The 26399-nt window shown below is 38.7% G+C and overlaps 1 protein-coding gene across 1 annotated transcript; it reads right to left on the bottom strand.

Annotated features, from left to right (window-relative positions):
* Positions 1–346: 346 nt before the first annotated feature.
* Positions 347–17215, bottom strand: LOC134312310 (phospholipid scramblase 2-like). Its single transcript, XM_062994160.1, has 9 exons — positions 17137–17215; positions 16286–16348; positions 10454–10633; positions 9422–9498; positions 9307–9349; positions 7389–7609; positions 5347–5508; positions 4360–4521; positions 347–2635 (listed from the first exon to the last, which is right to left on the bottom strand). Exons 2-9 carry the CDS (start codon positions 16296–16298, stop codon positions 2576–2578), a joined length of 918 nt encoding a protein of 305 aa, XP_062850230.1. The 5' UTR covers positions 16299–16348; positions 17137–17215; the 3' UTR covers positions 347–2575.
* Positions 17216–26399: the final 9184 nt, after the last annotated feature.

Here is a 26399-nt window from a genome sequence, read left to right as displayed (position 1 = left end):
TTTTGTTAATGTTTTAATTTAGAATTGAAAGTAGTATTTTCAGTGCATTTGCATTCATGGAAATAAAAGTTATTATAATGATTTTGTGCTTTATTCACTTTTTTTAAATCACTGCTATTTTTTTGAACACTACTGTATATATTTAACATTACATACATACAGTAGATCATAGCTGTAATATGGTGGGCTGAAACAGACACTAAGCTAACATTAATGACATCACATCAAGCAGGTTATGCAAAGCATCAAAAGCATGCTGCCGGCAGTGTAATTTGCCTCCTCCATTAACATAGAAAATCTGTTCCTTCACTGTCAATTTTACATGCAATCAATATGTCAATACCAGTTCGCCATATAGCCCGGCTTTAATTTAACCTGATACAGATACTTCTACAGCCTTAGTACTACAAGTATATGTCAGTTATTATTATAGTTTATACATACATTAATTACACATGCTCAAGCATTAGTAAACTTTTTTTGATTTTTTGACTTTTTTTGATACTTAATATTTTTTCCTGCAGCATTCAAAACTCCAATTTTAAAGAATTGAAACATTTAAGGCAACTTTGTTAACACAGGGTAATTAATCACCCTGGGCCTGTTTAAGGAACAAAGTGCAAGACTAAAACCTGGACAGTGTGCATACAATTACCCATTGGCACTTAAACCTATTGCCAATACTGAGTAGCCAATCCAACTACGGTCATGTTTTTGGGAGGACACCAAAATCAACATAGAAGAACATTCTAAAGTTCCAGTTGGGCAGTAACCAATGGTAAGAATAGAATCTGGGATCATACTGCCCAACAATCCCCCACTCTTTATTGCACCGATGACAAATTTATTTAAGTAGTCTCATGAGGTGGTCCATAACCATTAAATTTAAGTCCAAGATTAACTTGAGGAAAAATAGTTGCAAAAGTTAGCTATTAACAGCATCGAAATCAAGCACAGCTTGTTTAACACTGGAAATGTTAAATCAATTACATGCAAAATCCAGTGTCATCTTTCAAAATTAATGCTTTAGAAATATGAAACACTCAGATGTGTTTCAGAGCACTGCTTTACTTTAGTATTCTTCATATGGGATAACAGTGCATCATTTTGGGAGGCATAGTTTTATTTTATTGTATTTCTTTTTTGTCTTTATAAGACTTTGGGGCAGCACAGTGGCTCACAGCAAGAAGGTCCTGGGTTTGATTCCCAAGTGGAGCGGTCCGGGACCTTTTTGTGTGGCGTTTGCCACATGTTCTCCATGAGTCTGAGTGGGTTTCCTCCGGGAGCTCCAGTTTTCTTCCCACAGACCAGACATGCAAGTGAGGTGAACTGGAGATATGAAATTGTCCATGACTGTGTTTGGCATTAAACTTGTGAACTGATGAATCTTGTGTAACCAGTAATTTGTTAAGCCACATACAATTTTTCCAAAAATTTTATCTTATAAGAGATTACATGAGACTACATGTTTAGTAACCACTTTGTTCCAGAAATACAAAGAGCACCAGTCCAGCACACATTATTCCAACATTTCTGAAGTTAGTCTAATAGTTACTTTTCCGAATGCAGATTAATGTATTCTGATTAATATCAAATAAAAACTGCATTTATCACTTTTCACATGTCAAATGGATTTTCTGTGTGTTTTTGGCAGCATTTTACTAATCCATAGCAACATAAACGTGAAATTCCTGCCAAGTCCACATTAAAAAGCCACACCAAGCGGCCAGAACCACACAAAGCTGTACTATTTCCAAAACAACCTCTGTTCCTCATTACTTTAAACACATGGGTATGATGTGGAAGTCCGAAGAGGTTTGCCATTTCCCCCCCCACACACAACAGAAACAGTGCGAGTTCTTTAGCAATGTTGTCATACACCACTGAGAATGGGGAAAGGTTTCCGATGGTGGAATCCTCCCCTACCTCTCACATTTTCCACAGATGGCAGTACATGATAAGTTTGATGAATACATACATAAATCTGCAATTTCAGGAAAACATATGAAGAGAAAAGATATATTTAAAAATAGGATTTGTCTGATTGTACAAATAATACACTTGAAAAAAACTTGGCATCTTCGGGTTGATAGGAGGTAGCACAGAAAGTCTTACTCAGAAAATGCTGTTATCAAAATACAAATCAGATAGCCTAAAGTACAAACTAAAACATAAGATGATTTCTGTAGATGTATACAAATTACACAATGTATTTAATCACAAACGTTTACATGCAGAGGACAAATACAAAGTAGTGTTAACAAATTAACATGAACAAAATGACAAAGAAATTATCTGAAAGTGTTGAGTAAGTGAATTTGAAGCAAATATCTGAATGAACCTGAAAGACTAGTTTGTTGAACACCTTGCTATGACACAAACCTTTACTTCAGCTTCCTGTAGGTTGGATGTTAGATATCAAAGGAGAGAACAGAATGGAATCTCCCTCTTAAAGGCACATTTTGCATGAGATTCAAATTGAAGTAGAAACTGATGAACTAATGTGAGTGTCAGATATAGTTGCGGAGTCATGAGAGGAGGAGTACATGTTTTGACCGAGTCATGCTGTAGGTTTCTAAGAGAAGACAGTGTTGCGTTGGTTTGAGTCTCCAACTTTCTCAAAGAACATGAAATCCTGCAAAGACAAAAAAAAGGGAGTTACAAAAGAGCAGTCAGTCTTCAGGTGGAAGCACGAGTGTGTTCTTTGTAGCCAAAACTACACAGCTAATAATTATTGCATTATTGCATTATTGCATTGCATTGTTTCAGCCGCACCCATCGTTAACAGGTGTTTTAAATCAATTATTTATAAAATGGATAGTTCCGGTCCTAAAATCTGATTGGCTGAGCCGCGTTCGAAGCCGTTGTAAAATCCCCGATAAACGCACACCTATGACCACCTCACATCATTCCATATTAATACGCCACTGAATACAAATGTTAATGTTATTTTCGCCCTCATGTTGCCTAGCAACACTGTTAATCGAACTATTTTGCGTCGCGGAAGAACGCTTTATTGTAAGTTTATATACAATAAATACATTTATGAATTAAACATTGTTGTATTTATTATATTTTATGTTGACCGCTGTTTTATAAAAGCAATAAGCCACTCGAGACCGTGCATTACTGTTATGATTTTAGCACGGGGAAATAAGTTTTAGGCACTCCGCTTCGCGTTGTGCCAAAAACGTCATCCCCGTGCTAAAATCACAGTAATGCACGGCCTCTCGTGGCTTATTGCTTTAATAAAAAATATTTCATAATGCTTCCAACTTTGTGACAACAATTTGGGCAAGACCTTTTCTTGTATTAACACAACTTTGACCCTGTGCACATATCACACAAACCTTGTTAGCTCTAATCTCTGTACATCTACAACATGTGCTATGTTCTTTTCATGAACAAAGTGTGTTAATCCTCCTCTAACATTGCATCAGTGGACAGTTCCTGATTACACAACACTCGTGTGTGTTAACTTTTGGCTGAAGCATTCCAGCACTGATATTAAGGTGTTTTGCTGGTCAAACAAAACCAGCAAAACAGTGAGACAATACCGCGCCAAATTTAAAACCAAACTGCAACAAATTTTCAATAAAGCAATGTCAAAAGAAAAACAAACGTAAGAAAACAACTGCAGCAGGGCAAATTAAAAATCATCCTGTAGTTGCTCATGTTACTGTGGCGTATTTGGGGTCACAGCTTCACCTTAAGCAAACTCCTCCTAATTTCACAAGTACCCTTGAACAAATCGAAATGTACAATAGCACATTAGGTACGGGATGAATATTTCTGAATTTGAACTGTGTAATGAAAAAGGGGCTTTAGTGCAGCCTAGCCTATTGGGTAGAGCTTTGGGCTATCCATCAAAAGGTCTAACATGCTGCCACTGTTGGGCCCTTTGACCAAGGTCCTTGACCAACCCTCTCTGCTCCAGGCGCACCGGAAGCTGAAGCTGACCCTGCGCTCTGACCCCAGCTTCCAAACAAGCTGAAACATGCAAATAATCTGTATATAACACAAAATAAACACGACAAAATAAAGACATTCTGTTCAATTCTAGTGTCTATCATGCTGAGAAGGATCTACCATCAAACTAACTTGTCAGTCACAAAGTGCATTTGTATGGTAGGTTCAGCTTATCCAATGGCTTGTATATGTCCATACAAGATAGGTGAACCTAATATTGTATTGTCAGTGTATACTAAATGAAAGTCATACTTTAACAATGTACTTTATTCAGTGATTAATTTTTTATCCTGTTTTGCACAGCTCTGACCAAAATATTTCAATACATTTAAATATCTGTTATTTGTTCGTGTGGACTTTCAGCTTTGTAATATATGGTGATGTACTCACAATGAGGAAGCATGCTCCCATCAGCACAGCTTTCATTTTAACATCCAGATCCATGGGAAACTGGATACCAAAGTTGTCTGCGTCAGTAAACGCCTCCTTTAATAGTCCACTCCACTGCTTACTGACTCGACCGATGGGTGTTCCTCCATCCTTGGTTTTCAGCTGCAGAAAACCATCAATAGGTTTCAAAAAGAAATATGAATGGCTACAGCCTAAGCTTTATTTAACTTTTTTGCCCACAAGCTCACTGCAAATATGCCAAACACATTTTTCATGTATGCAAGATCTGTCCAATATTAACTGTAAAGCTATTTTATGTTTGTGATAAAGGAAATCAAAATCAGAATCTTTATTATTCGCCAAGTACCAGATGTACAAGAAATTTATTTTGGTGCAGGTGTCAACATATTTACATCTAATTAAATAATAGAAAAATGAACACTATATATAAACATAAACATATAAACAGTAAACAATATAGCAGCGACAAAAAACTATAGTATTCGACAAAGTGTGCAATGAAGATGTACAGTGCACTGACAGACTTCAAGTAAAAAAATTAATTGTGCTATACAATTGCTATAGAATTGTGCTATAAATTAACAGAAACATTCTAATCACCTTTACTGCATAATATGGACTAATCACCACCTTCCACCTGTGTATCTTTAAAGAGTTTAAAGATACACATATTTCCTGATTCGATGCACATCATCATATCCTCCTTAGGATGTGATACATTAATTGATGGATCTATGGCACATGGCAACAGATGCTAGGTGTACCATGGTAAGTATAAAAATACTAAAACTTTTAAAAGACCCTAGAAATGTCATGTTTCTTAGATGCAGATTAGCATTTGAAAGATTATTTGTTCATCGTCTACATCACTTACTGTTAATTATTCTTATAGCTTTAAAGCACATTAAGTGATAAGAACTAAAGACGTTACTAGATCTGATACTCCTCAATAAAGCTTAGACTTACCTCAAAGTTGACATCCCCACAGCAGTTACAGGCTAAGCAGGGCCCATCCAGTTTCATCAGAGTTTCTTTGTTGGCCCCTTTAATGGAGAACTTCGGGTAACAAGGGTGCCAGTCTTGAGAAACATAGCCTATGGTGGTGCCAGGAGGTGCTTGAACTTCCATCTTAGAGAAAACACATGCATGTTATTCACATTATAAGCAAACATTTTTTGGGAATGTAATGCATGTTCTCAATTGTTCAGTCTATATTACACAGAAAGTCAAATAAGTCACATTACACTATGAAACTGCAGGCTATAATGCAGTGCCTCTTAATACACAAAACATTGTATTTATCTAATCAAATTAACTTGACCTAGGTCAATATAAAATTGCTTTAACTCCACTTAAACTCCATCCCAGTTCATTGCAGCACAACTCAGAGCTGCGATTAATTTCAAGTAAATTAGAGTAACCAATACACCTTTTTCATGTTTTTGTTCAGTAAGATGGAACTGGAGTACCTGGAAGAGGCTATAGAGACTATACAGTGGAAGTATACAGACTGACTGGAGGCAAGAATCAAACCCATATTTCTAGGGTTCACAGACCCTTACTGCTCTGACACAATTCCAATTTAAGATAAAGATGGCATTGATTAATCTTTGTTTCTTACAAATAGACAACAGAACAATGACAGTTTGGTCAATCATATTAAAAACAGTGCTGAAACTTAAACAAAGCAGCTGTTTAGGAAGAAACACTGATGTTCACTGTTACCTTGGCAGGGCCTCATTTGCCATGTATACACACAAAATAAGATAAAGCAAAAAGGGCAGTAACGCATGTACATTGTACACAAAAGCAGCTGTAAATAATACCCAGAATTGCTATTTATCAGCTATGTATCTTGGCTGGCTAGCTATAAAACTGGAAGCTGGGACTGGATGAGAAATGGAGCAGGGTAACAAAGGAACATTGCGAGACATAATTAAGAAAGGTCTGAATGGGCAGTTTGGAGTTTGATTTTATGTGACACATTTGAGGCAGTTGCAGTAAGTGGAAAAAATAAAAATCAGCATATCTGCATTTCTACATTTGGTAGCTATTCAGTTCCAATATCTGTTTAATTCCAACACCTCATTCTAACTAAGGTGGCACTGATTTAATAATCAACTGAGCTGAATCTTATTTACTGAAACAACTACAGTTGTCTGTAGTTGCACATTAAAAAAAATTACAGTTTCTAGTTCAACAAGGTCAAACAGAAGACAGTGGGGAGAACAAAGCTAATAACTGACAGAGTGAAAATGACTCTCCGCTGCACAAAAGATGCAGTCAGATGTCACTTAAAAAGTGTAGGATGACATTAAGTGACCAACCAAAAGAATGGAAAACAGCAGCTGGGGCAAGGATAGCTCAAAATAGTCTCCTAGAGGCCATGGTGAAGTCATGCAAAGCTAAATAAAAAAAGAACCAGGTTGAGTTTTGCAAAAGACCATAAGGACTGGACAGCTAGCTAACACGTTTAGATCTGTGTGCTGAGCTGTGAATGAATGAATTCACAAAAAGTACCACAGAAACTAATTACAGATAAAAAATAGCATTAGTGATTGATACTGTGTCATGATGTATGATATAAGTGCTCCAAAACCTGTGCCAAATTTGCACTGGACCATTCTAATTGTATAATTTTGACTTTCCGGTAGGATTCACAGGAGCTCAGGAAAACTTGTAATCAGACAACAACTGAGAGTTCGAATCCTGGCTCTACCATGCTGCCACTGCTTGTTATCAGTTTTAAACATAAAAGTATACATGCCACAATGTAGCGTTCAGATTAAGGGAATTAAGTATTTTTATAGAATTGTTGTGACAATACTAAAAGAAATCTGATTATTGACTCATTCAAAATCAGATTTACTGCAATTATCTGATTATCTAAAATGCACATTACTACTACCAACAAAAAATATGCAAAAAAATAACTAACGGGTGCAATGAACTAATCCAAACCGGTTAGGCTTTTCACAATTTAAATATAACATAAAAGCATAACTTACCTCTTGCAAGCAGCAGGGGAACCAGCAGGACGCGCAACGATAAGGCCGAATCAGACGTATGACCTCACGGTCCGAGGCGTCTTTGATTTTCATGTCAAAGCTCCTGAGCGCACCACAGCATAACCGTGTGCAGCAGTCATTCTTCTCCTTGGCCTTGTAAATCTTCTGGCCCAGGCTGTTCTTGATCTCATATTGATTGTTAGTCTCAAAGCCAATGATTGCTATGACACAAATGAAGCAATTTAAACTTTTACATAATTCCTATACAGTGGTGCTTGAAAGTTTGTGAACCCTTTAGAATTTTCTATATTTCTGCATAAATATGACCTAAAACATCATCAGATATTCACACAAGTCCTAAAAGCAGATAAAGATAAAACAAATGAGACAAAAATATTGTACTTGGTCATTTATTTATTGAGGAAAATGATCCAATATTACATATTTGTGAGTGGAAAAAGTATGTGAACCTTTGCTTTCAGTATCTGGTGTGACCCCCCTTTGCAGCAATAACTGCAACTAAACGTTTCCGGTAACTGTTGATCAGTCCTGCACACCGGCTTGGAGGAATTTTAGCCCATTCCTCCATACAGAACAGCTTCAACTCTGGGATGTTGTTGGGTTTCCTCACATTCACTGCTCGCTTCAGGTCCTTCCACAACATTCCGATTGGATTAAGGTCAGGACTTTGACTTGGCCATTCCAAAACATTAACTTTATTCTTCTTTAACCATTCTTTGTAGAACGACTTGTGTGCTCTTGAGATTCAGTTCATGGACAGATGTCCTGACATTTTCCTTAAGAATTCTCTGATATAATTCAGAATTCATTGTTCCATCAATGATGGCAAGCCGTCCTGACCCAGATGCAGCAAAACAGGTCCAAACCATGATACTACCACCACCATGTTTCACAGATGGGATAAGGTTCTTATGCTGGAATGCAGTGTTTTCCTTTCTCCAAACATAACGCTTTTCATTGAAACCAAAAAGTTCTATTTTGGTCTCATCCGTCCACAAAACATTCTTCCAATAGCCTTCTGGCTTGTCCATGTGATCTGTAGCAAACTGCAGATGAGCAGCAATGTTCTTTTTGGAGAGCAGTGGCTTTCTCCTTGTAACCCTGCCATGCACACCATTGTTGGACTCATGAACATTAACATTAGCCAATGTGAGAGAGGCCTTCAGTTGCTTAGAAGTTACCCTGGGGTCCTTTGTGACCTCGTCGACTATTACACGCCTTGCTCTTGGAGTGATCTTTGTTGGTCGACCACTCCTGGGGAGGGTAACAGTGGTCTTGAATTTCCTCCATTTGTACACAATCTGACTGTGGATTGGTGGAGTCCAAACTCTTTAGAGATGGTTTTGTAACCTTTTCCAGCCTGATGAGCATCAACAACTCTTTTTCTGAGGTCCTCAGAAATCTCCTTTGTTCGTGCCACGATACACTACCACAAACATGTGTTGTGAAGAGCAGACTTTGATAGATCCCTGTTCTTTAAAAAAAACAGGATGCCCACTTACACCTGATTGTCATCCCATTGATTGAAAACACCTGACTAATTTCACCTTCAAATTAACTGCGAATCCTAGAGGTTCACATACTTTTTCCACTCACAAATATGTAATATTGGATCATTTTCCTCAATAAATAAATGACCAAGTACAATATTTTTGTCTAATTTGTTTAACTGGGTTCTCTTTATCTACTTTTAGGACTTGAAAATCTGATGATGTTTTAGGTCATATTTATGCAGAAATATAGAAAATTCTAAAGGGTTCACAAACTTTCAAGCACCACTGTATGTGCATTCCTAAAAGGTCTGGTTGAAATCTATTTGCAATTCATGTTGCTGCTTTACATGGATTTATGCTGACCTAAACATCAAGTTCAAAATAATATAAACAAACAAACTTACCTTCCAGCAGCTCCACTTTCTGATGAATCAGGATCTGGTCAATCTGAAATGTGATCATGTCTGGTTATTAAAAACACTGAATAGAATGGATGAATATAATGTAGAGGAGATCTACCTGTGTTAGATACTCCAGACCAGATGGCACTCCTACAGGCACTGACAGAGGCACTGCTACAGCTGCTGTGGAAGGACCTGCAGGACACATACAGGATGTATTAAAACAACCCCTACAATATTTGAATTTACAACAATTGCTAACAAGTGTAATAAATCATTTACATAAAGGAAATTATATGCTTAGCAGCTTTGCAGCAAGTGTGTGCACAAAGCAACGCCTATAAAGGCATGCAGAAAAGCTTGGTTTAAAGAAACTCCAGTAATCTGCACAGAGCCCTGACTAACATTTGACTGAATGGGCACATATGTCCACAATCATACTTAAAGTCTTGTGAGAAGCTTTCTCAGAAAAGTGGCTGTTGGTATCACTAAAAAGATCACATAGAGGTCACTCTATTTTAATGCCATTTGTTTTTTTAAATCTGATGTCAAACAAGCTCGTGGTCAGGTGTCCACATACTTTAGGCCATATAGTTTATGTGAGTACTTAAAGTAAAACGTTTTGACTAGACAATACATGATACTGTACTTCTCCATTGAAACATTTGGCATATACTGTACAAGTATACAATCCAGGCAACTGAGAGTAAATATGATTGTACAGGAGGACCAGTAGTAGCAGCTTAACAGTGGTAAGACTGGAGTAATGAATTGCTGGCAGTACATAACTAATGTAAACTACTACAATGAAGGAAGGGCTAGTACAGTTACAATAAAATGAGGCCAAAAGTATGTGGACAACCGTCTCAATTACTGAGTGTTTTAGCATCCAATCGGCATCAGGTGTATAAAATATATTATATAAAATGTTATGCTTACAACATTGAGGCAATAGTTTGAAGAAGGTCCTTTAATGTTTTTGATTATCTGTGCCATTGCACAAAGCAAAGTTCATAAAGACATAATCTGAAAGTTTGTAGAGGCCAAGACTAAGCTAAACAGGACTAAACCCCAGTAAAGATATTTGGGATGAGTCAATTGCAAAAAAATCTGAATGCTGAATAAATGAATAAATAATGTTTCTGTTTACCTCCATAAGCATGCATTGACATTTGGTCTGGTTGCTGTGGTAAACTAACTGGGCCTGGCTGGTACATGACTGGTTGACCTGGACCCTGCGGGTTGCCAAAATTAAATCCTGCAGGTGGTGGACCCTGGCCGGGGTTTCCATAACCATAGGGGTATGGAGGCTGGTTTGGCGATGGATAACCTAAAGGAAATAAAAGATGGAACAAAAGCATTAATATCAGGATGCAATTAGTTATGGGACTAGGACATCAAAAACATGTAGGACATACAAATCATGGTAAAAAAAAGTCATGTTAAAACACAGTCACAATGTTTTAATTTTTTACAGGGATTGGAAAAAGAATCCAAGTGTGGGGATAATACGAGGGTTCTTCAAAAAGTTTCTGCACTTTTTTTAAAACTGTTAAAAAACACATTACATTACTTTTCTACACAGTCACCTTCTGATGCATTTTTCTCAGCATCGTACCAACTTTTTAATGTCATCAGCAAAAAAGTTTTTTGGTTGAGCGCGTAACCACTGACACACCGCTACCGCTATCATCATCACATAAAAATCTTCTTTCCCATAAATCTTCTTTGAGCGGTCTAAAAAAGGTGAAAATCAGATGGCACTAATCCGAACTATAAGCTCTCTCTCAGTCTCTCAGACATGACTATTTACTACTCCTTCCACTCTCACTGTTTACAACGAAAATATAAAAGTGCGGAAACTGTTTGAAGATCCCTCATGGCTTTTTGCTCATATGTATTAACTAAGAAAACTCTTATAAATATGTGGTTGAATGTGTTTGCTAATAGGTGGATGACATACAATTTTCAACAATACCAGATTACTCAGCTTTCCTGAAAAGCAGAAAATGTCTCCTAATGAGGAGCCCTAATGAGATTTGGGAAGTCACTTGACTGTCTCGGTAACACCAGCATCCCAGACTAAAAACAACCTCTGTTTTTGTCACTGGTGAAAGGCAGAGATGGAGTTGCAGGAAAGAGAGAGAGCTTTGTGCTGTTGGCTCAGTGTGCTTTTCTGTAAACCAGGTTTTTTTTTTTACTTTTTAAACAACCCTGGTCAGGGCACAGATTGTTTACATCTTAGTACATGGCATCTGATATTAAACGTTAAGCTTTAGAAAAAAGAAACAAGATGATGCTGAAACAGTAATAAATGCCACTTTACATTATAATTGCTAAATGCCCCAAACATACAAACACAAAATATAACATTTAAGACCCCAACTAAAAAAATCTGCTAAGAGATAAATTCTGATATGAAATCCATTGTATGGAAGAGCAATATAAACGTCCCCTGTGAGCAATTAAAAGACATGATAGGGTCAGATATGGCAACCCACAATGCCTGCTGCCAGCTGTTAAGTATAGAATCTGATCCATAGTATTATTAGCAGCATCTTATAGAACTCAACAATTATGAGAACATTTGATAGAATCATTAACACCATAGTGCAAACAATAGATTTCTCCATATTTCAGGATAATGCCACCTTAAATACTGTGGCGGCTTAACAAACAACAGAATGTGTTTATTTCAATGCCTCCTAACATAAGTCCTAATATGGTTTAGAAAGTCACTTGACTGTATTTGCACCATCAGAATACAAGACAAAGACAACCTGTTTTCTCACTGGTGACAGACAGAGAGTATAAGAGATATATTAACAAAAGAGAGCAAGCAAGCAAGAGAGCACGCTGAGCTGCTAGCTCCATGTACTTAATAAGAAAAGTGTTTTTTCAACACATATCTTTTAAAGATACGCATCACTGATCAAATGCTGAAAATGTTCTTTGAATACTGTTGAAAGCCGAGCAGGCGCAAGCACGCCGATGGTGGGGCAGGTGTGTTTTAAACTGACGTTCCCACACTGTGAAGATCTTTAGCCGCACTCTCAACTTGAAGCCAGCTTTAGCTATTAAAAATGAATTTTAAATTACATTTAACCACCAGCATTAACTGAACAATGACCTCTTTGTCTGCAATCAGTTTAGTGGTTAATCATTGACATCCCTCCCACCATACATTTTGTCAATTTAGGTATTTCAAATATATGTGCTAAAAAAATATTGCATACAGGCCGGTCACTGGGGCTTGGTGAGCCCCCATAATTCATTGCGGGTATGGTGTTCTTGTAATAATTGGCACTTCTCTTTCTATATGAATGTAATGAATGTAAGTAACTGTTGCTAATGCTCTTGTTTCGAGTCACTTTTGGCTATTTTTATCATTAGTCTGTAGTAAAACTTTGTGCGGCACGCCTTGGACTATCCTTGGACGATTTGTGGACTTTTTAGTTGCGTTTACCTCAGCAAATCAGATCACTGACAGGGATGTTGGCAGTTGCAGCCTCACGGTTAAGGTAATGAACTAGTAATCAAAAGGTTGCTGGTTCAAGTCCCACCACTGCCAGGTTGCCACTGTTGGGCCCCTGAGCAAGGCCATTAACCCTAAATTGCTTATGCCAAGTTCACACTACACGACTTTCCAAGTCGTCAGGTCGCTGTACAGTTCACACTACACAACTGGATCTCTTGTAATTTCACACTACATCTGATCGGTGATTTCACACTACATGATCTATCACCAGCTGGAATCGCAGGCAAGCTTCTCCCCCAACACTAGGTTTTGTCACGAAAACAAACGCAAGAAGTGACGAAAGGTTTAATGATACCACGTCCAAAAATGCAAATCAACAAGTAGCAAGCAATCAAAGTTTGTGCGCTGATGTGCAGCGTAAAATCAAGGACAAAAAATAAATTTTTTAATATATATAATAAAAAAGTGGATTTGGCTTGGATGTTCTGTAGTGAGTTGGAGGTTAATAAATATTTTTTGCAATGCAACGTTGGTGATATGTATAGTAGAGAACGATAAGGTCAGAAATACTGTAAAACTAGTGTGTGTGCGCCGATGTATTCTGATATAAACTACTGTATATTGTGCCCCTGTCCCACCTTTTATGTTATTATCTATATTTTTATCTATATTTTTAATGTTAAATGTCTCTGTACTGTATACAAAACAGATGTTCAAGTTGGAAATTTGAACAAAGATGTGAGTCATCATGTTCCAGTAAACATAACTTGTGCTATAATAAAACAAGAAGGGTTTGGAAGAGCCACAGAAAAAACACTAATGTTTTTGAAAGTAATAACATTTGACTTGGTTTGTAAAAAACTAATGTACAAAATAAGGAACTAAAATTAGATGAATTATATTACATATTAAATATTTAAAAAATTTTAAACCTCAAAATTACTTCAGGTTAGACCTATTTTTTACACTATTTAGCCAACATTGGTTAACAATGATTAACCTTAATAAGGCTCACTTTTAAGACTTAAAAGTGATTCAATGTAATTATTTAAATTTTAATTGGGAATTAATAAAATGGTTATTTTTTATTACAGCTGAACAGACATTTCTTTTACTTTTGTGACTAAAAACAGTTGGATTTATGACATGGCAGTTCACCACACGTCTTCATTTGCACCGATTTACTCATTTAATGGAACAATTTAAAGTAGCCAATGCACTTACTATTTACATGTCACATGTCCTGTAGAACAAACAGCAAACACCAGATCCACTAATGTATTATAACTTCATTGTCATATTACATGAATGAACAAATGAACAGGTGTTTCTATTGGCGTGGCTGGTTAATGTGACTATTATATCTATTTACATTTTATGGTGATGAATTTGTACACATACACGCATTTACAATAGGTAATCCATTTTACCTAATCTAAAAGTAAATACATACCAAGTCACTTAAATAGGTTTGAAAGGTCAGTCCACACCCAGGTATTTTACAGGCTCTAAATGTATTGTTCTGCAAACCTTTCCTCAGTTATTAAAAATGGCTAAGTCAGGTACAATATCTCAAGCTCCATATACACTTGATGCACAGGTTGTAAGCTGCCTATGTAAGATACAGGCGTAAAAAGTACAAGTACAAAAATACAGTTCTTCCTGCATCCACATTTGGTTTCCTTTAGGTACTCTGGGTTTTCCCCTCTATTTCTCAAAACATGTAGACATGGGCAGGGCATGGCTGGATTACTGACCGGGCCAGTGGGGCCAGCGCCCAGGGGCCCTTGAGGTCAGGGGGCCCCGGCCCAAAACATTTTGCGATGCCTATCAACATTTATGATACAATATATTTTTATTTCCGAGGGCCCTCCATTTTAAGGATCCTCTGACTATTAGGGACTTTGACCCCAGGGCCTCTTGGGCCTGGGTGGGGGCCCCCTGCCCAGGGGCCCAGACTATCCTTAATCCGTCCTTGGGGCAGGGCTGTTCCACTTGCAACTCAAATCTGGGTAAAGTGGTTTGTAAATTATTTAATTTATTAATTACAGGGCTGAAATCAAAAACACCAACAATTCAATGACCCTGAATAGTGGAGTTATGACTGAGAACAAGACAACTGGAATTCAACTGCTTTTGGTCAAAATGTTTTTATGTAAGTATTTAATAACGTTTCATATTGTTGTATGAAATTATTATTATTATTATAGAGCATTGTTATGACACAAAAACTTGTCTAAGACACAAACACCAATACTTTCTAGTTCTGAAATATTGCTTATTTTCAAAATAACTCCTCTGTCTATTGACAGAACGTAACTTGTGTTAAATAAGTTAAGTTAAAAATTACACAAATAAACAATTTAAACAGCCACATTTTAAATTTAAGAAATGTGGCTCCCAAATCACAGCCTGAGCACCAATGTAGTAAATGTTTTAAATAGATTATTTGCATATATGAGTTTTTCAGTGTGCATGTCCTCTTTTGCATGGATGTTGTATGAAAACAAAAGCAGTATCTCAAAACAAGGTAATAATGACAGGTTTTGCCCACTTAGTGTGGTCCCGGGTCATAGGTGTTTGTTCTCCTCAGGGTACCCCACCCCAGTTTCTTTTCATCTAACAGGTGGACTGGGTTCTCTAAATTGCCCACAGATAGGAATGGGTCAGTGAATGTTTAAGCGTTCTGACAGGCTGGCACCCTATCTCTTAAATATATTTCAGCCTTAGGCTTAGCATTTCTGGCTGGTGCCAAACCTACTGCAATCCTGACCAGAAAGAATAAAGAAATTATTAAAAGTGAATCATGAATAAAGTCTAGGTTGATACCTTGGTAGTCTTGACAGATTTCTAGAAGTCAATTCAGACTTGTTAAATGTTACTAAACAGCCAGATAAAAACAAACTAATCACTCACCCGTCTCTATTTACTGTCAAAAAAATTTAGCTATGAAAAAGTACATTTTGAACTAGACCTGTGACTATAATTCAGTCCAGTCATAACTCTTCCTTTATATGAGTGCCTCATTACATGCCCAAAGTAACGTAACTTGTGGGACTTAATGTTGTTCGGTAGCTCTTTTTCTGCTCTGGCCATCTTGTAAACTTGATCAGCAGTCACCATCTTTCTCTAATATTTTTTTATATGTATGTGTGCATTACTATACTAGTATATGTGTGCTGTTTCGCAACAGAACAAGACAAATGTAATGATCAGTGACAATTGTGTGCATAGCAATTAATTAAAGTCTAGTAGGTGCTTTTGGGGTCCTGTCAGAGATCTTAGCAAGGTTAATCTAAACTTGATAAGGGTCACTAACATGACTCAGAAAATGTATGTTCTTCCCACTCCTTCTTATTTATTAAACAAGGCTAAACCTTACTGCAAGATAAGATACTGTCCCAGAAACTGAAGAGCAGGTGTTCTGGTATATTGTTTGTACTAAAAACTGGTTTGGTCAGTCAGAAGAAGCTATACCAGCAGGAAACACTAGAGCTACAATACCTGGAGTAGACATGTTGCCTCAGAGTTGTGCAAATACACAGCTTGCACCTTAATGATGAGCTCCTGAAAGACACACAAGATAAAGGTTAAAGGACAAAGCCAAAGTGAGGAAAGAGAAAAGCAAGTTCACTCTCTGTGTGTTCGAGGCTCCCTGAAGCGAGGCGTTGGAGGGGTGGGTCATTTAAGTAGACGTGCTAATTTTACTCAGTTTTTCATGTTTCAGGCAAAATATTCGCGATTAAAAACTGCCAGTGTGTTTAGCACTGGGTTTGGATATCTCGGCATCATTTGTATCGGTGTAATACAGAACGGACGAGCTGAGAATATAATGAATAACATGGTTTCAAATGGGTGTGACGTCACGAATCTCGCCAGTACGCCCATTGTTACAGTAATTGAACATCAGCCCAGAAATGACAAAAAAAACACACAAAATATGAGGAATTTGTTAGTTTTTAGTTAATGCTCAAAACCCCATAGTGACTTTTGAGTCGACTCAGACTCGAAGCCTTTTGAAATGCACACGCCACATTCGAGTCTATTTACGTGAACTAACAGTGTTCCATACAGTTGATATACAGAGTTTAGAATAGAATAGCAATTTTGTATTCGCAACACTGTTGCAAACGACATGCTTTGTTTTCTAAAAATGAAATTTTTATCCCACTTGATTCAGAACTTGAGGATTTACAACTGTAGCTTTCCAGGAAGGACAAACCCCCTCCTCAGGAGACCATTTTGCTTTTACATATTAATAATAACAACATGCTACGCAATTTTAAACGCAGTACAGACTTTTATACGATATTAAATAGGCACTAAAATGCATAACCTAATTAAAACAGACTTACGTGTAAGAAGCTGGAGTTTTCACGCTACAGAAACAGAAGTCCTTTAACTCCTCTGTGCACTTCTCTTGCTGTGTTAAACACTCCGCCCAGACCTGACCTGAGCTTTTTTTAGTCATGTATACCGCTGGCTCTGATCCTCCTCCAGCTCTGACGCATTTACAGCAGTCACAGGACTTCAATTAACCAATAACTTAACCTTTACAATTAAACTGTTCACCTCCGTTCATAACACATATACCAGTATTTTAACACTAGCTTGACTGAAAATCTGAGATTCTGAGGACAAACCTCCTTCTACACAACCATTAGAGTGCTATCAGTCCTCTTTTGTCATGCAAATGACACTATTCAACCCACCCCCAACGTTTATCCCAGCAAACCTGTGAGTTACCTTTTCCTAAGTAATTCCACTACAGGCAGGAAAGTCTCAATATGGCTAGATTACATGTGCCACAAAGGTGGTGGGAAACTAAGCCTTGTTATGGTCTGACCAAACTCTGAACTTGTGATGTACAGGAGAAAAATGTACACAGGACAAAACGTAAAGGGTTCTGAACCTGTTTATTTAGCACAGGATGCGTTAGAGTTGATTTTCTGAAAACCCTGTTAATTTTTCCCATTGGAAATCGTGCTTAGACCCAGGTCTCCAAATATGGGCATAACGAGGACTACAGAATGACGCACGACTTCAGTGGTCTATTGATCTAAGAAAGCAATAAACTAAAAAAAGCAAATAACTTATGAGTTTAATGCAAATAACTAATAAAGTATAAAATTTTCTGTCACACTTGTTAGAGATCTCGGACTAACTACAGAATTTCTTTATTAATTTCTATATGAAATTGAGAAACCAAGGACACTAATTAGTGCATTTTTTCTAAGTAGAATTTTTCTCTGTTCTTGCTTGATACCAAATTTTAGCAGCTTAACAGTCACACACAGCACACACCCTATATTTCTGCACTCTATTGTCTCTAAAGTCCCAATATGCGCCCCTGCATCAATGGTAAACCAGACCAATTGGCATTATCACCTTTTTGCACTCATGCATTTTATTCACAGATTTAAATATTACAAATCTTTAATGAGTTTAGTCCAAAAATTTAATTTTTTAACAATATTAGGCCTGCTGCATATGTATTACACAGAAGTGCCATACCTGTTTACACATGTTTGTATGCCACCTAATATAAGCTCAAAACATCTCTGATTTGCGAATACATCAGCATTACAAGACATCTGATATATCAGTCTGTTATCTGTTAGCAGGACATTACCAGCAGGAACTTCTACCTCTGTATGTTGTGAAATCAATTGCCGTATGGTGCATTCCAGTACCATGTATTAAACAGAAAAGCAATGCACACATTGTTTGAGCCATAAAGGTGTGCGTATAAATAAATATCTACGCTGCACATGATGTCCCTGGTATCCCCTTGGCCATATACAGTGGGGTGAAAAAGAATTTAGTCAGCCACTGATTGTGCAAGTTCTCCTACAAGGTCTGTAATTTTCATCATAGGTACACTTCAACTATGAGAGACAAAATGAAAAAAATAATCCAGGAAATCACATTGTAGGAATTTTTAAAGAATTTATTTGTAAATTATGGTGGAAAATAAGTATTTAGTCACCCACAAACAAGCAAGATCTCTGGCTCTCACAGACCTGTAACTCAGTCCTGTCTGTAAAATTAGGGCAGAGGGGGATGATAGGTGTTTGTGTGTAGACAGGCTGTGGGTCATTACCATGATAATGGGTACTAAGTGGCTCACAACAGGGGAGTGGGGGATCGAGAGGCTAGAGTCCCTTGCGCAAAAAAGCGTAACTGTAGTCATTCTAGTTAAACAGTGGCGGTTTGGCACAAAGCCTGGTGGAGTACAAACTCTCTATGGGCAGTAGTATCCGACTCGACAGTGAAAAAACTCGCAAACCTGTTTACTCAATGAATCCAAACACACACGCACCTCATCAATGAAGTCACAAATACTGTGTTAGTTTGTTTATTAGGATTTTAATATCATGTTTTTTACACTTTGATTATATTCATGATAGTTACTCGTTACACAAGATTTATCACTTCACAATTTTATATCGAACAGTTATGGACAATTTAGTGTCTCCAATTCACCTCACTTGCATGTCTTTGGACTGTGGGAGGAAACCGGAGTACCCGGAGGAAACCCACGCGGACACGGGGAGAACATGCAAACTCCACACAGAAAGAACCCGTACCGCCCCACCTGGGGTTCAAACCCAGGACCTTCTTGCTGTGAGGCGACAGTGCCCCCCAAATACTGTGTACACACCTTAACATACACCAGGAATTACCTGAAGTAGATATGGGTGTTCTGTCGATTTGTCCTACTTTATCGAAATGTCCTACAGTAACGCAGGTGTTTAGATATAGTAATCATTTGTAAGTTTTATCGATTTATTCTTATTAAAACAAGACTACATGTAGCATATAGATCTCGATAGATCTATATCTTATTATAAACTATAGGTAGCACATCTGGCTAGATCTGTATCTTATTATAAACTATAGGTAGCACATCTGGATAGAAACCCAAAGCTTTCCGTGCCTCAACATACATTCAAAATAACACGCCTTGTAATCAAGGACGGATTAAGGATAGTCTGGGCCCCTGGGCAAAGAGTTGGCTAGGGCCCCCAAGAGGCCCTGGGGTCAAAGTCCCTAATAGTCAGAGGATCCTTAAAATGGAGGGCTCTCGGAAATAAAAATATATTGTATCATAAATGTTGATAGGCATCGCAAAATGTTTTGGGCCAGGGCCCCCCCGGGGCCCCCTGACCTCAAGGGCCCCTGGGCGCTGGTCCCGTTTTTTTGCAAAACCGACTTACCAGTGACGTTCACTGCATGTATGTGCACGACGATCTTTCATCTGAGAAAAATTAAAAAGTACTGGCATTTACATAACGGGTACAGGAAAGTGTTGGAAATATATCAACAATGCCGCTGTCATATGTAATAAAGGCGAACAATTTTAGTTATTAAAAATTGATACAGAGCGAATTATTGATCACGTTGCGCACTGCTCAACAGCGACATCTAACGTAGAGACGCGACGCTCACACCAACAGCAATTCATCCACTGACATGTTTTTGAGTGAGAACTGAAATATCTGAAGAAACCCACTGGGTGGTGAGGGTTAAATGATCACCCCAGGTCATATTTTGTTGTTATGTTAGTTTTCTAAATAAAATAAAACGAAAATTAACACACCCCATACAGGAAACAAACTTAAATGTGATTTTTAAATGTGCCACAGCTTTCACTCGCACCACATTTTGTGTAAATTTTCCACCAATATGTTACATTCTGCAAATAAACAGGGATTATTTATTTACAGTTCACAAAAGACCCATGAAATATCATTTTATTTTCATGTTTTACCACGGGTCTCATTTTATTTGGTCTGTCGAAATAGTGTTAGAAGGGCTGAGTTAGCTTAAATAAGAATGTTGCTTCTGTCTATATGTTATTTGCACAGATAAAATTAAGAGCAGAATGGTCACACAAAAAATAAAGCTTTTACTACTAATAATAACAATAACAAGAATACTAAGCCTACAATGTTGTTTTGAGATTGCTTTGTTGGCTTTGGCACTAGAGCCACCTTTAGCTGTGCCCCAGTCACAGATTATTGGTCTTCCAATAAAGAACACAGATAACAGAATCTAAGGCTGTCACATGTGCAGCTTTCACTTCCTCTAATGTTCACACTACACGACTTTCCAGTTGTTCAGCTTGCTGTACAGTTCACACTACACAACTTGATCTTTTGTAATCGAGAGTCTTTTAAGTCGTTGTGGTTTTCACTCTACATGACTGATTGGTGATAGGGGGTCACACACTACACAATCTATCTCCAAGAGGAATCTCAGACAAGTCTGTCCCGTCTCCCAAGCTACGTTTTGTCACGAAAACACACTTGAAAAGTGACACGGGGTTTAATGATTCCATGTCCAAAATGCACGTCAACAAGAAGTTCAAAAGTTCAAGAAAGAGTTCAAGAAAGGCTTTATTTCATTTTAGCTATATACATACAGTAGTACATCACTAGGGTGCATCATAGAACAAAAAGTACAAGACAATACAATATACACAGTGCAGATAAACAACAGTACAATAAATACATAAAGACCTATAATAAATACAAAGAACATTTCTAATCTAAAAAAGTAATTAAAGGAGACAAGATTAGAGAAAAGTGTAGTGTTGGCCAGTACATGGTACTGAGTAAATGATAGGTGAGGTAAAAAACATATTCTGATATACAGTTAGCAGTGGAGGGTTTGTATAGCAGCAGGGATATAAAAGAATAAGGTGCAAAAATGCAATATTGTGCAAATTGCACTTAAGATGCAAGTAATACAGTAACTAAGAGAATGTTTTTTGTTCTATGAAGTGTTACTAATAATTTATGGAGACCGAACATGTTGGTCGGTTTTAACTGAGTTTAATTGAGTCTAAGAAGTCTGATATATATTTTTTGCTTTTAAATATGGCTGAAATGTGGTCATTTGATTTAGTGTTGCATTTCACACATTTATTGTGCCAAAAATGATTAAAAAATATCAACAAATCATTTTGCCAAATGTGCCCAAACATGCTGATCATGATTTGGTTCAAAAGCCAAATACACAGGGTGGACGTCGTGCTTAACTTAACTGTGCAAATGTTAAAGCAAGGCCTGTTTTTTGTGTGACCGTTTCTTGTATTTTTGACTTTTGTAAACCCACAATAAACATATACAGTGGGGGAAATAAGTATTTGATCCCCTGCTGATTTTGTAAGTTTACCCCCTTACAAAGACTTGAACAGTCTATAATTTTATGTAAGGTTTATTTTAACAGAGAGAGACAGAATATCAACAAAAAATCCAGAAAAAAAACATTAAATAAAAGTTATAAATTAATTTGTATTTAATTAAGGGAAATAAGTATTTGATCCCCTACCAACCAGCAAGAATTCTGACCCCCACAGACCGGTTATGTGCCCATGAGGCACACAAATTAGTCCTGTCCCTGTATAAAAGACTCCTGTCACAGAATCAGTTTCTTCCGTTCAAATCTCTCGACCACCATGGGCAAGACCAAAGAGCTATCAAAGTCAGAGACGTCAGGGACAAGATTGTAGACCTGCACAAGGCTGGAATGGGCTACAAGACCATCAGCAAGAAGCTTGGTGAGAAAGAGACCACTGTTGGTGCGATCATTCGAAAATGGAAGAAATACAAGATCACAGTCAATCACCCTCGCTCTGGAGCTCCATGCAAGATCTCACCTGGTGGGGTAAGAATGATTCTGAGAAAGGTGAGGTCAGTCCAGAATTACACGGGAGGAGCTTGTCAATGATCTCAAGGGAGCTGGGAGCAGAGAAATGCTGGATATGACCCCAAGAACACCATCCCCACCGGGCATTTCTTTAATACATTTTATTTTATAATTATTTCTTTGCCTCCAAACACGGCGAGTGGAGTTGATGCCAAAGAGCTCAATTTTGGTCTCATCTGACCATATCACATTCTCCCAAGCTTTCTCTGAATCATTCAGGTGTTCATTGGCAAACTTCAGACGGGCCTGTACATGAGCCTTCTTGAGCAAAGGGACTTTGCGGGCACTGCAGGATCTCAATCCATTACGTGTGTTACTAATGGTTTTCTTGGTGACTGTGCTCCCAGCTCCCTTGAGATCATTGACAAGCTCCTCCCGTGTAATTCTGGACTGACCTCACCTTTCTCAGAATCATTCTTACCCCACCAGGTGAGATCTTGCATGGAGCTCCAGAGCGAGGGTGATTGACTGTGATCTTGTATTTCTTCCATTTTCGAATTATCGCACCAACAGTGGTCTCTTTCTCACCAAGCTTCTTGCTGATGGTCTTGTAGCCCATTCCAGCCTTGTGCAAGTCTACAATCTTGTCCCTGACGTCTCTGACTTTGATAGCTCTTTGGTCTTGCCCATGGTGGTCGAGAGATTTGAACGGAAGAAACTGATTCTGTGACAGGAGTCTTTTATACAGGGACAGGACTAATTTGTGTGCCTCATGGGCACATAACCGGTCTGTGGGGGTCAGAATTCTTGCTGGTTGGTAGGGGATCAAATACTTATTTCCCTTAATTAAATACAAATTAATTTATAACTTTTATTTAATGTTTTTTTTCTGGATTTTTTGTTGATATTCTGTCTCTCTGTGTTAAAATAAACCTTCCATAAAAATTATAGACTGTTCAAGTCTTTGTAAGGGGGTAAACTTACAAAATCAGCAGGGGATCAAATACTTATTTCCCCCACTGTACATCATTGGTCATTGTTGGCCATTGCTAGCTCAAGTGCATACTATCATGTCATTCTAAAAGATTGTGCTGATTACTTGATTTGTGTTAAGACATTAAATCATTAAAGTACTAAAAAAATAAAGAGATAAATCTTTTTACTAGTGGTCTCAGACCTTCTCACTGTAATGATTTACATTTTAAGAATGTAATGACATACAAGTGAAATGTAGCCTCTATGTAAACTTTTAATTTCAGCGTTATATGTAGTGGCAGGGGACTTCAACCATGTGAATCTGCAGGACATTTTACCCACATTTCATCAGCACGTTAACTTTGCAACTCGGGGCAAAAACACTTTGGACAAAGTGTTTACAAACAGACGAGGAGCGTACAGAGCAGCGCCACGCCCCCACCTCGGCGCCTCAGATCACATCTCTCTCCTGCTCGCTCCTGCATACTGCCCGGTGTCAAGGAGCAAAAACCCTGACACAAAAACCATCTGTGTGTGGCCTGAAGGTGCTGTGTCCAGGCTACAGGACTGCTTCGAGACCACAGACTGGCAGATATTCAAGGAAGCTGCAACATCAGAGAGCAATGTTGATCTGGAGGAATACACAACATCTGTTATGGACTATATTAGGACGTGTATGGAGAATGTGACCACCTCAAAGACTATAACCATCAGGCAGAACCAGAAACCATGGATCAACGGCGAGGTGCGTTCCTTGCTGAGAACCCGTGATGCCGCATTCAGAGACGGTGATGAAACTGCACTCAAAACTGCCAGAAGAAACCTGTCTGCTGGAATAAAGAGGGCAAAAGCCACTTATGCTCTTAAGATTCAGGGTCATTTCACATCAAACGACCCACAGAGCATGTGGAAGGGCATTAGGTGCATCACAGACTACAAGAGGGGGGGCACACAGTGCCCTGAGGACCCAGCTCTCCCTGACACCCTCAACACCTTTTATGCACGCTTTGAGGTCTCCAACACCACCACCCCCTCCCGGCTCGCACCCTCCTTGGACAAACTCCCAGCCATCAGCGTAACAATAGCAGAGGTGAGAAGAACACTGCTGAAAGTCAACCCCCGAAAGGGCCCCGGCCCTGATGGAATTCCAGGTAGAGTTCTGAGGGAATGTGCATATGCATGTCCTGACGGATATATTCAACATCTCACTGTCCCAGGCCAGAGTTCCAGTATGTCTCAAGACATCCACTATCATTCCTGTACCAAAGTCCTCTTCAGCGACGTGTCTCAACGATTACCGACCTATTGCACTCACTCCTGTCACCATGAAGTGCTTCGAGAGGTTGGTAATGAGGCACCTGAAACAGACCATCAACGTAGCGGAGGACGTACACCAGTTTGCATATAGGCAGAACCGGTCCACAGCTGACGCCATCGCTACCCTGACCCACCAGGCCCTCACCCACCTGGAAAACAAGGACTCCTACGTGAGGCTGTTGTTTCTGGACTTCAGTTCTGCATTTAATACCATCATCCCACAGAAACTGGTGTCCAAGCTGGAATCACTGGGAACCTCCTCTTCCCTGTGTAACTGGGTCCTGGATTTCCTGACCTGCAGGCCTCAAAATGTCAGGATAAACAACATCACATCCTCCACCATCATCCTGAACACCGGCTCCCCTCAGGGCTGTGTTCTCAGCCCACTACTGTACACACTCATGACCTACGACTGCAGAGCACACCACAAGAACAACCTCGTGGTCAAGTTCGCGGACGATACAGTGGTGGTCGGACTCATCACCCACGGAGACGAGTCGCCGTACAGGAAGGAGGTGGAGGACCTAACATGGTGGTGCAGAGACAACAACCTCATCCTCAATGTTCAGAAAACCAAGGAGATGGTTGTGGATTTCCGCAGGACTGGTACAGCCCCTCCTCCTCTACTCATTGATGGATTAGCTGTGGAGATGGTCCCCTCCGTCAAGTACCTTGGGGTTCACCTGACGGACACGCTCACCTGGCATACCAACACCATGGCTGTCATAAAGAAGGCCAACCAACGCCTGTATTTCCTGAGGAAGCTGAGGAGGGCAGGTCTTCACACAGACATCCTCAGGTCATTCTACAGCTGTGTGGTGGAGAGCACCCTGACCACCTGCCTAACTGTGTGGTATGCTGGCTGCACTGTGGCAGAAAAGGAGGCGCTGCAGAGAGTGGTTAAGTCTGCACAGAGGACCATCGGATGCAGTTTACCACCCTCCGGGGACATATACACAACCAGGTGTAAGGAAAGAGCCGCCTGCATCTTCCGTGACCACACCCACCCTGCACATGGACTTTTCACCCCCCTTCCCTCTGGTAGGAGGCTTCGCTGCATCCGAGCAAAAACAACAAGACTGAAAAACAGCTTCTTTCCGGATGCAGTCAGACTGCTAAATTGCTCCACCCCTCATGTACTGTCTATTCACCAGTTACCTTAAACACCTGTGACCTGGTGCTGCCTTTTATCTGCTGCTATACTGAATCGTGCACTTTAGATCTGCATAAAGCTGCTGTAGTTCCTGTGCAATACTTGAATGTAAATGTAAATATTTAAAATTCATATCTTAGTTATTTCTTCTAGTTTTTAAGTCTTAAGTTTTATTTTTACTAAACATAGTTTCTCTTGCTATTTATATTTTATATTTTATTATGTTTACACACACCGAGACCTGAGTAACTGCATTTCGTTCTAATCATGTACATGGTTTTGAATGACAATAAAGCTGAGTCTGAGTCCGAGTCTGAGTTTATAAACATTCATATAAAGGTCTGTTTTTGTGAGTCTTACCCACAGGGAGCAGAGTAAACAGGCCAGCAGAGGTCAGCAAGAACCGTGTATAAATAACCATCCTTCAGACAAGTAAAAAACCGGTTACAATACATGCTTACAAATTAATCATTAATTCATATATAGATTCATCTGTAACAATATGTAAAAGGTAGG

This window comes from Trichomycterus rosablanca, chromosome 4 (assembly GCF_030014385.1).
Source record: "Trichomycterus rosablanca isolate fTriRos1 chromosome 4, fTriRos1.hap1, whole genome shotgun sequence".
Lineage (NCBI taxonomy): Eukaryota > Metazoa > Chordata > Actinopteri > Siluriformes > Trichomycteridae > Trichomycterus > Trichomycterus rosablanca.
Note: the sequence above shows the minus strand (reverse complement) of the source record. Positions and strands in the feature narration are given on the sequence as shown.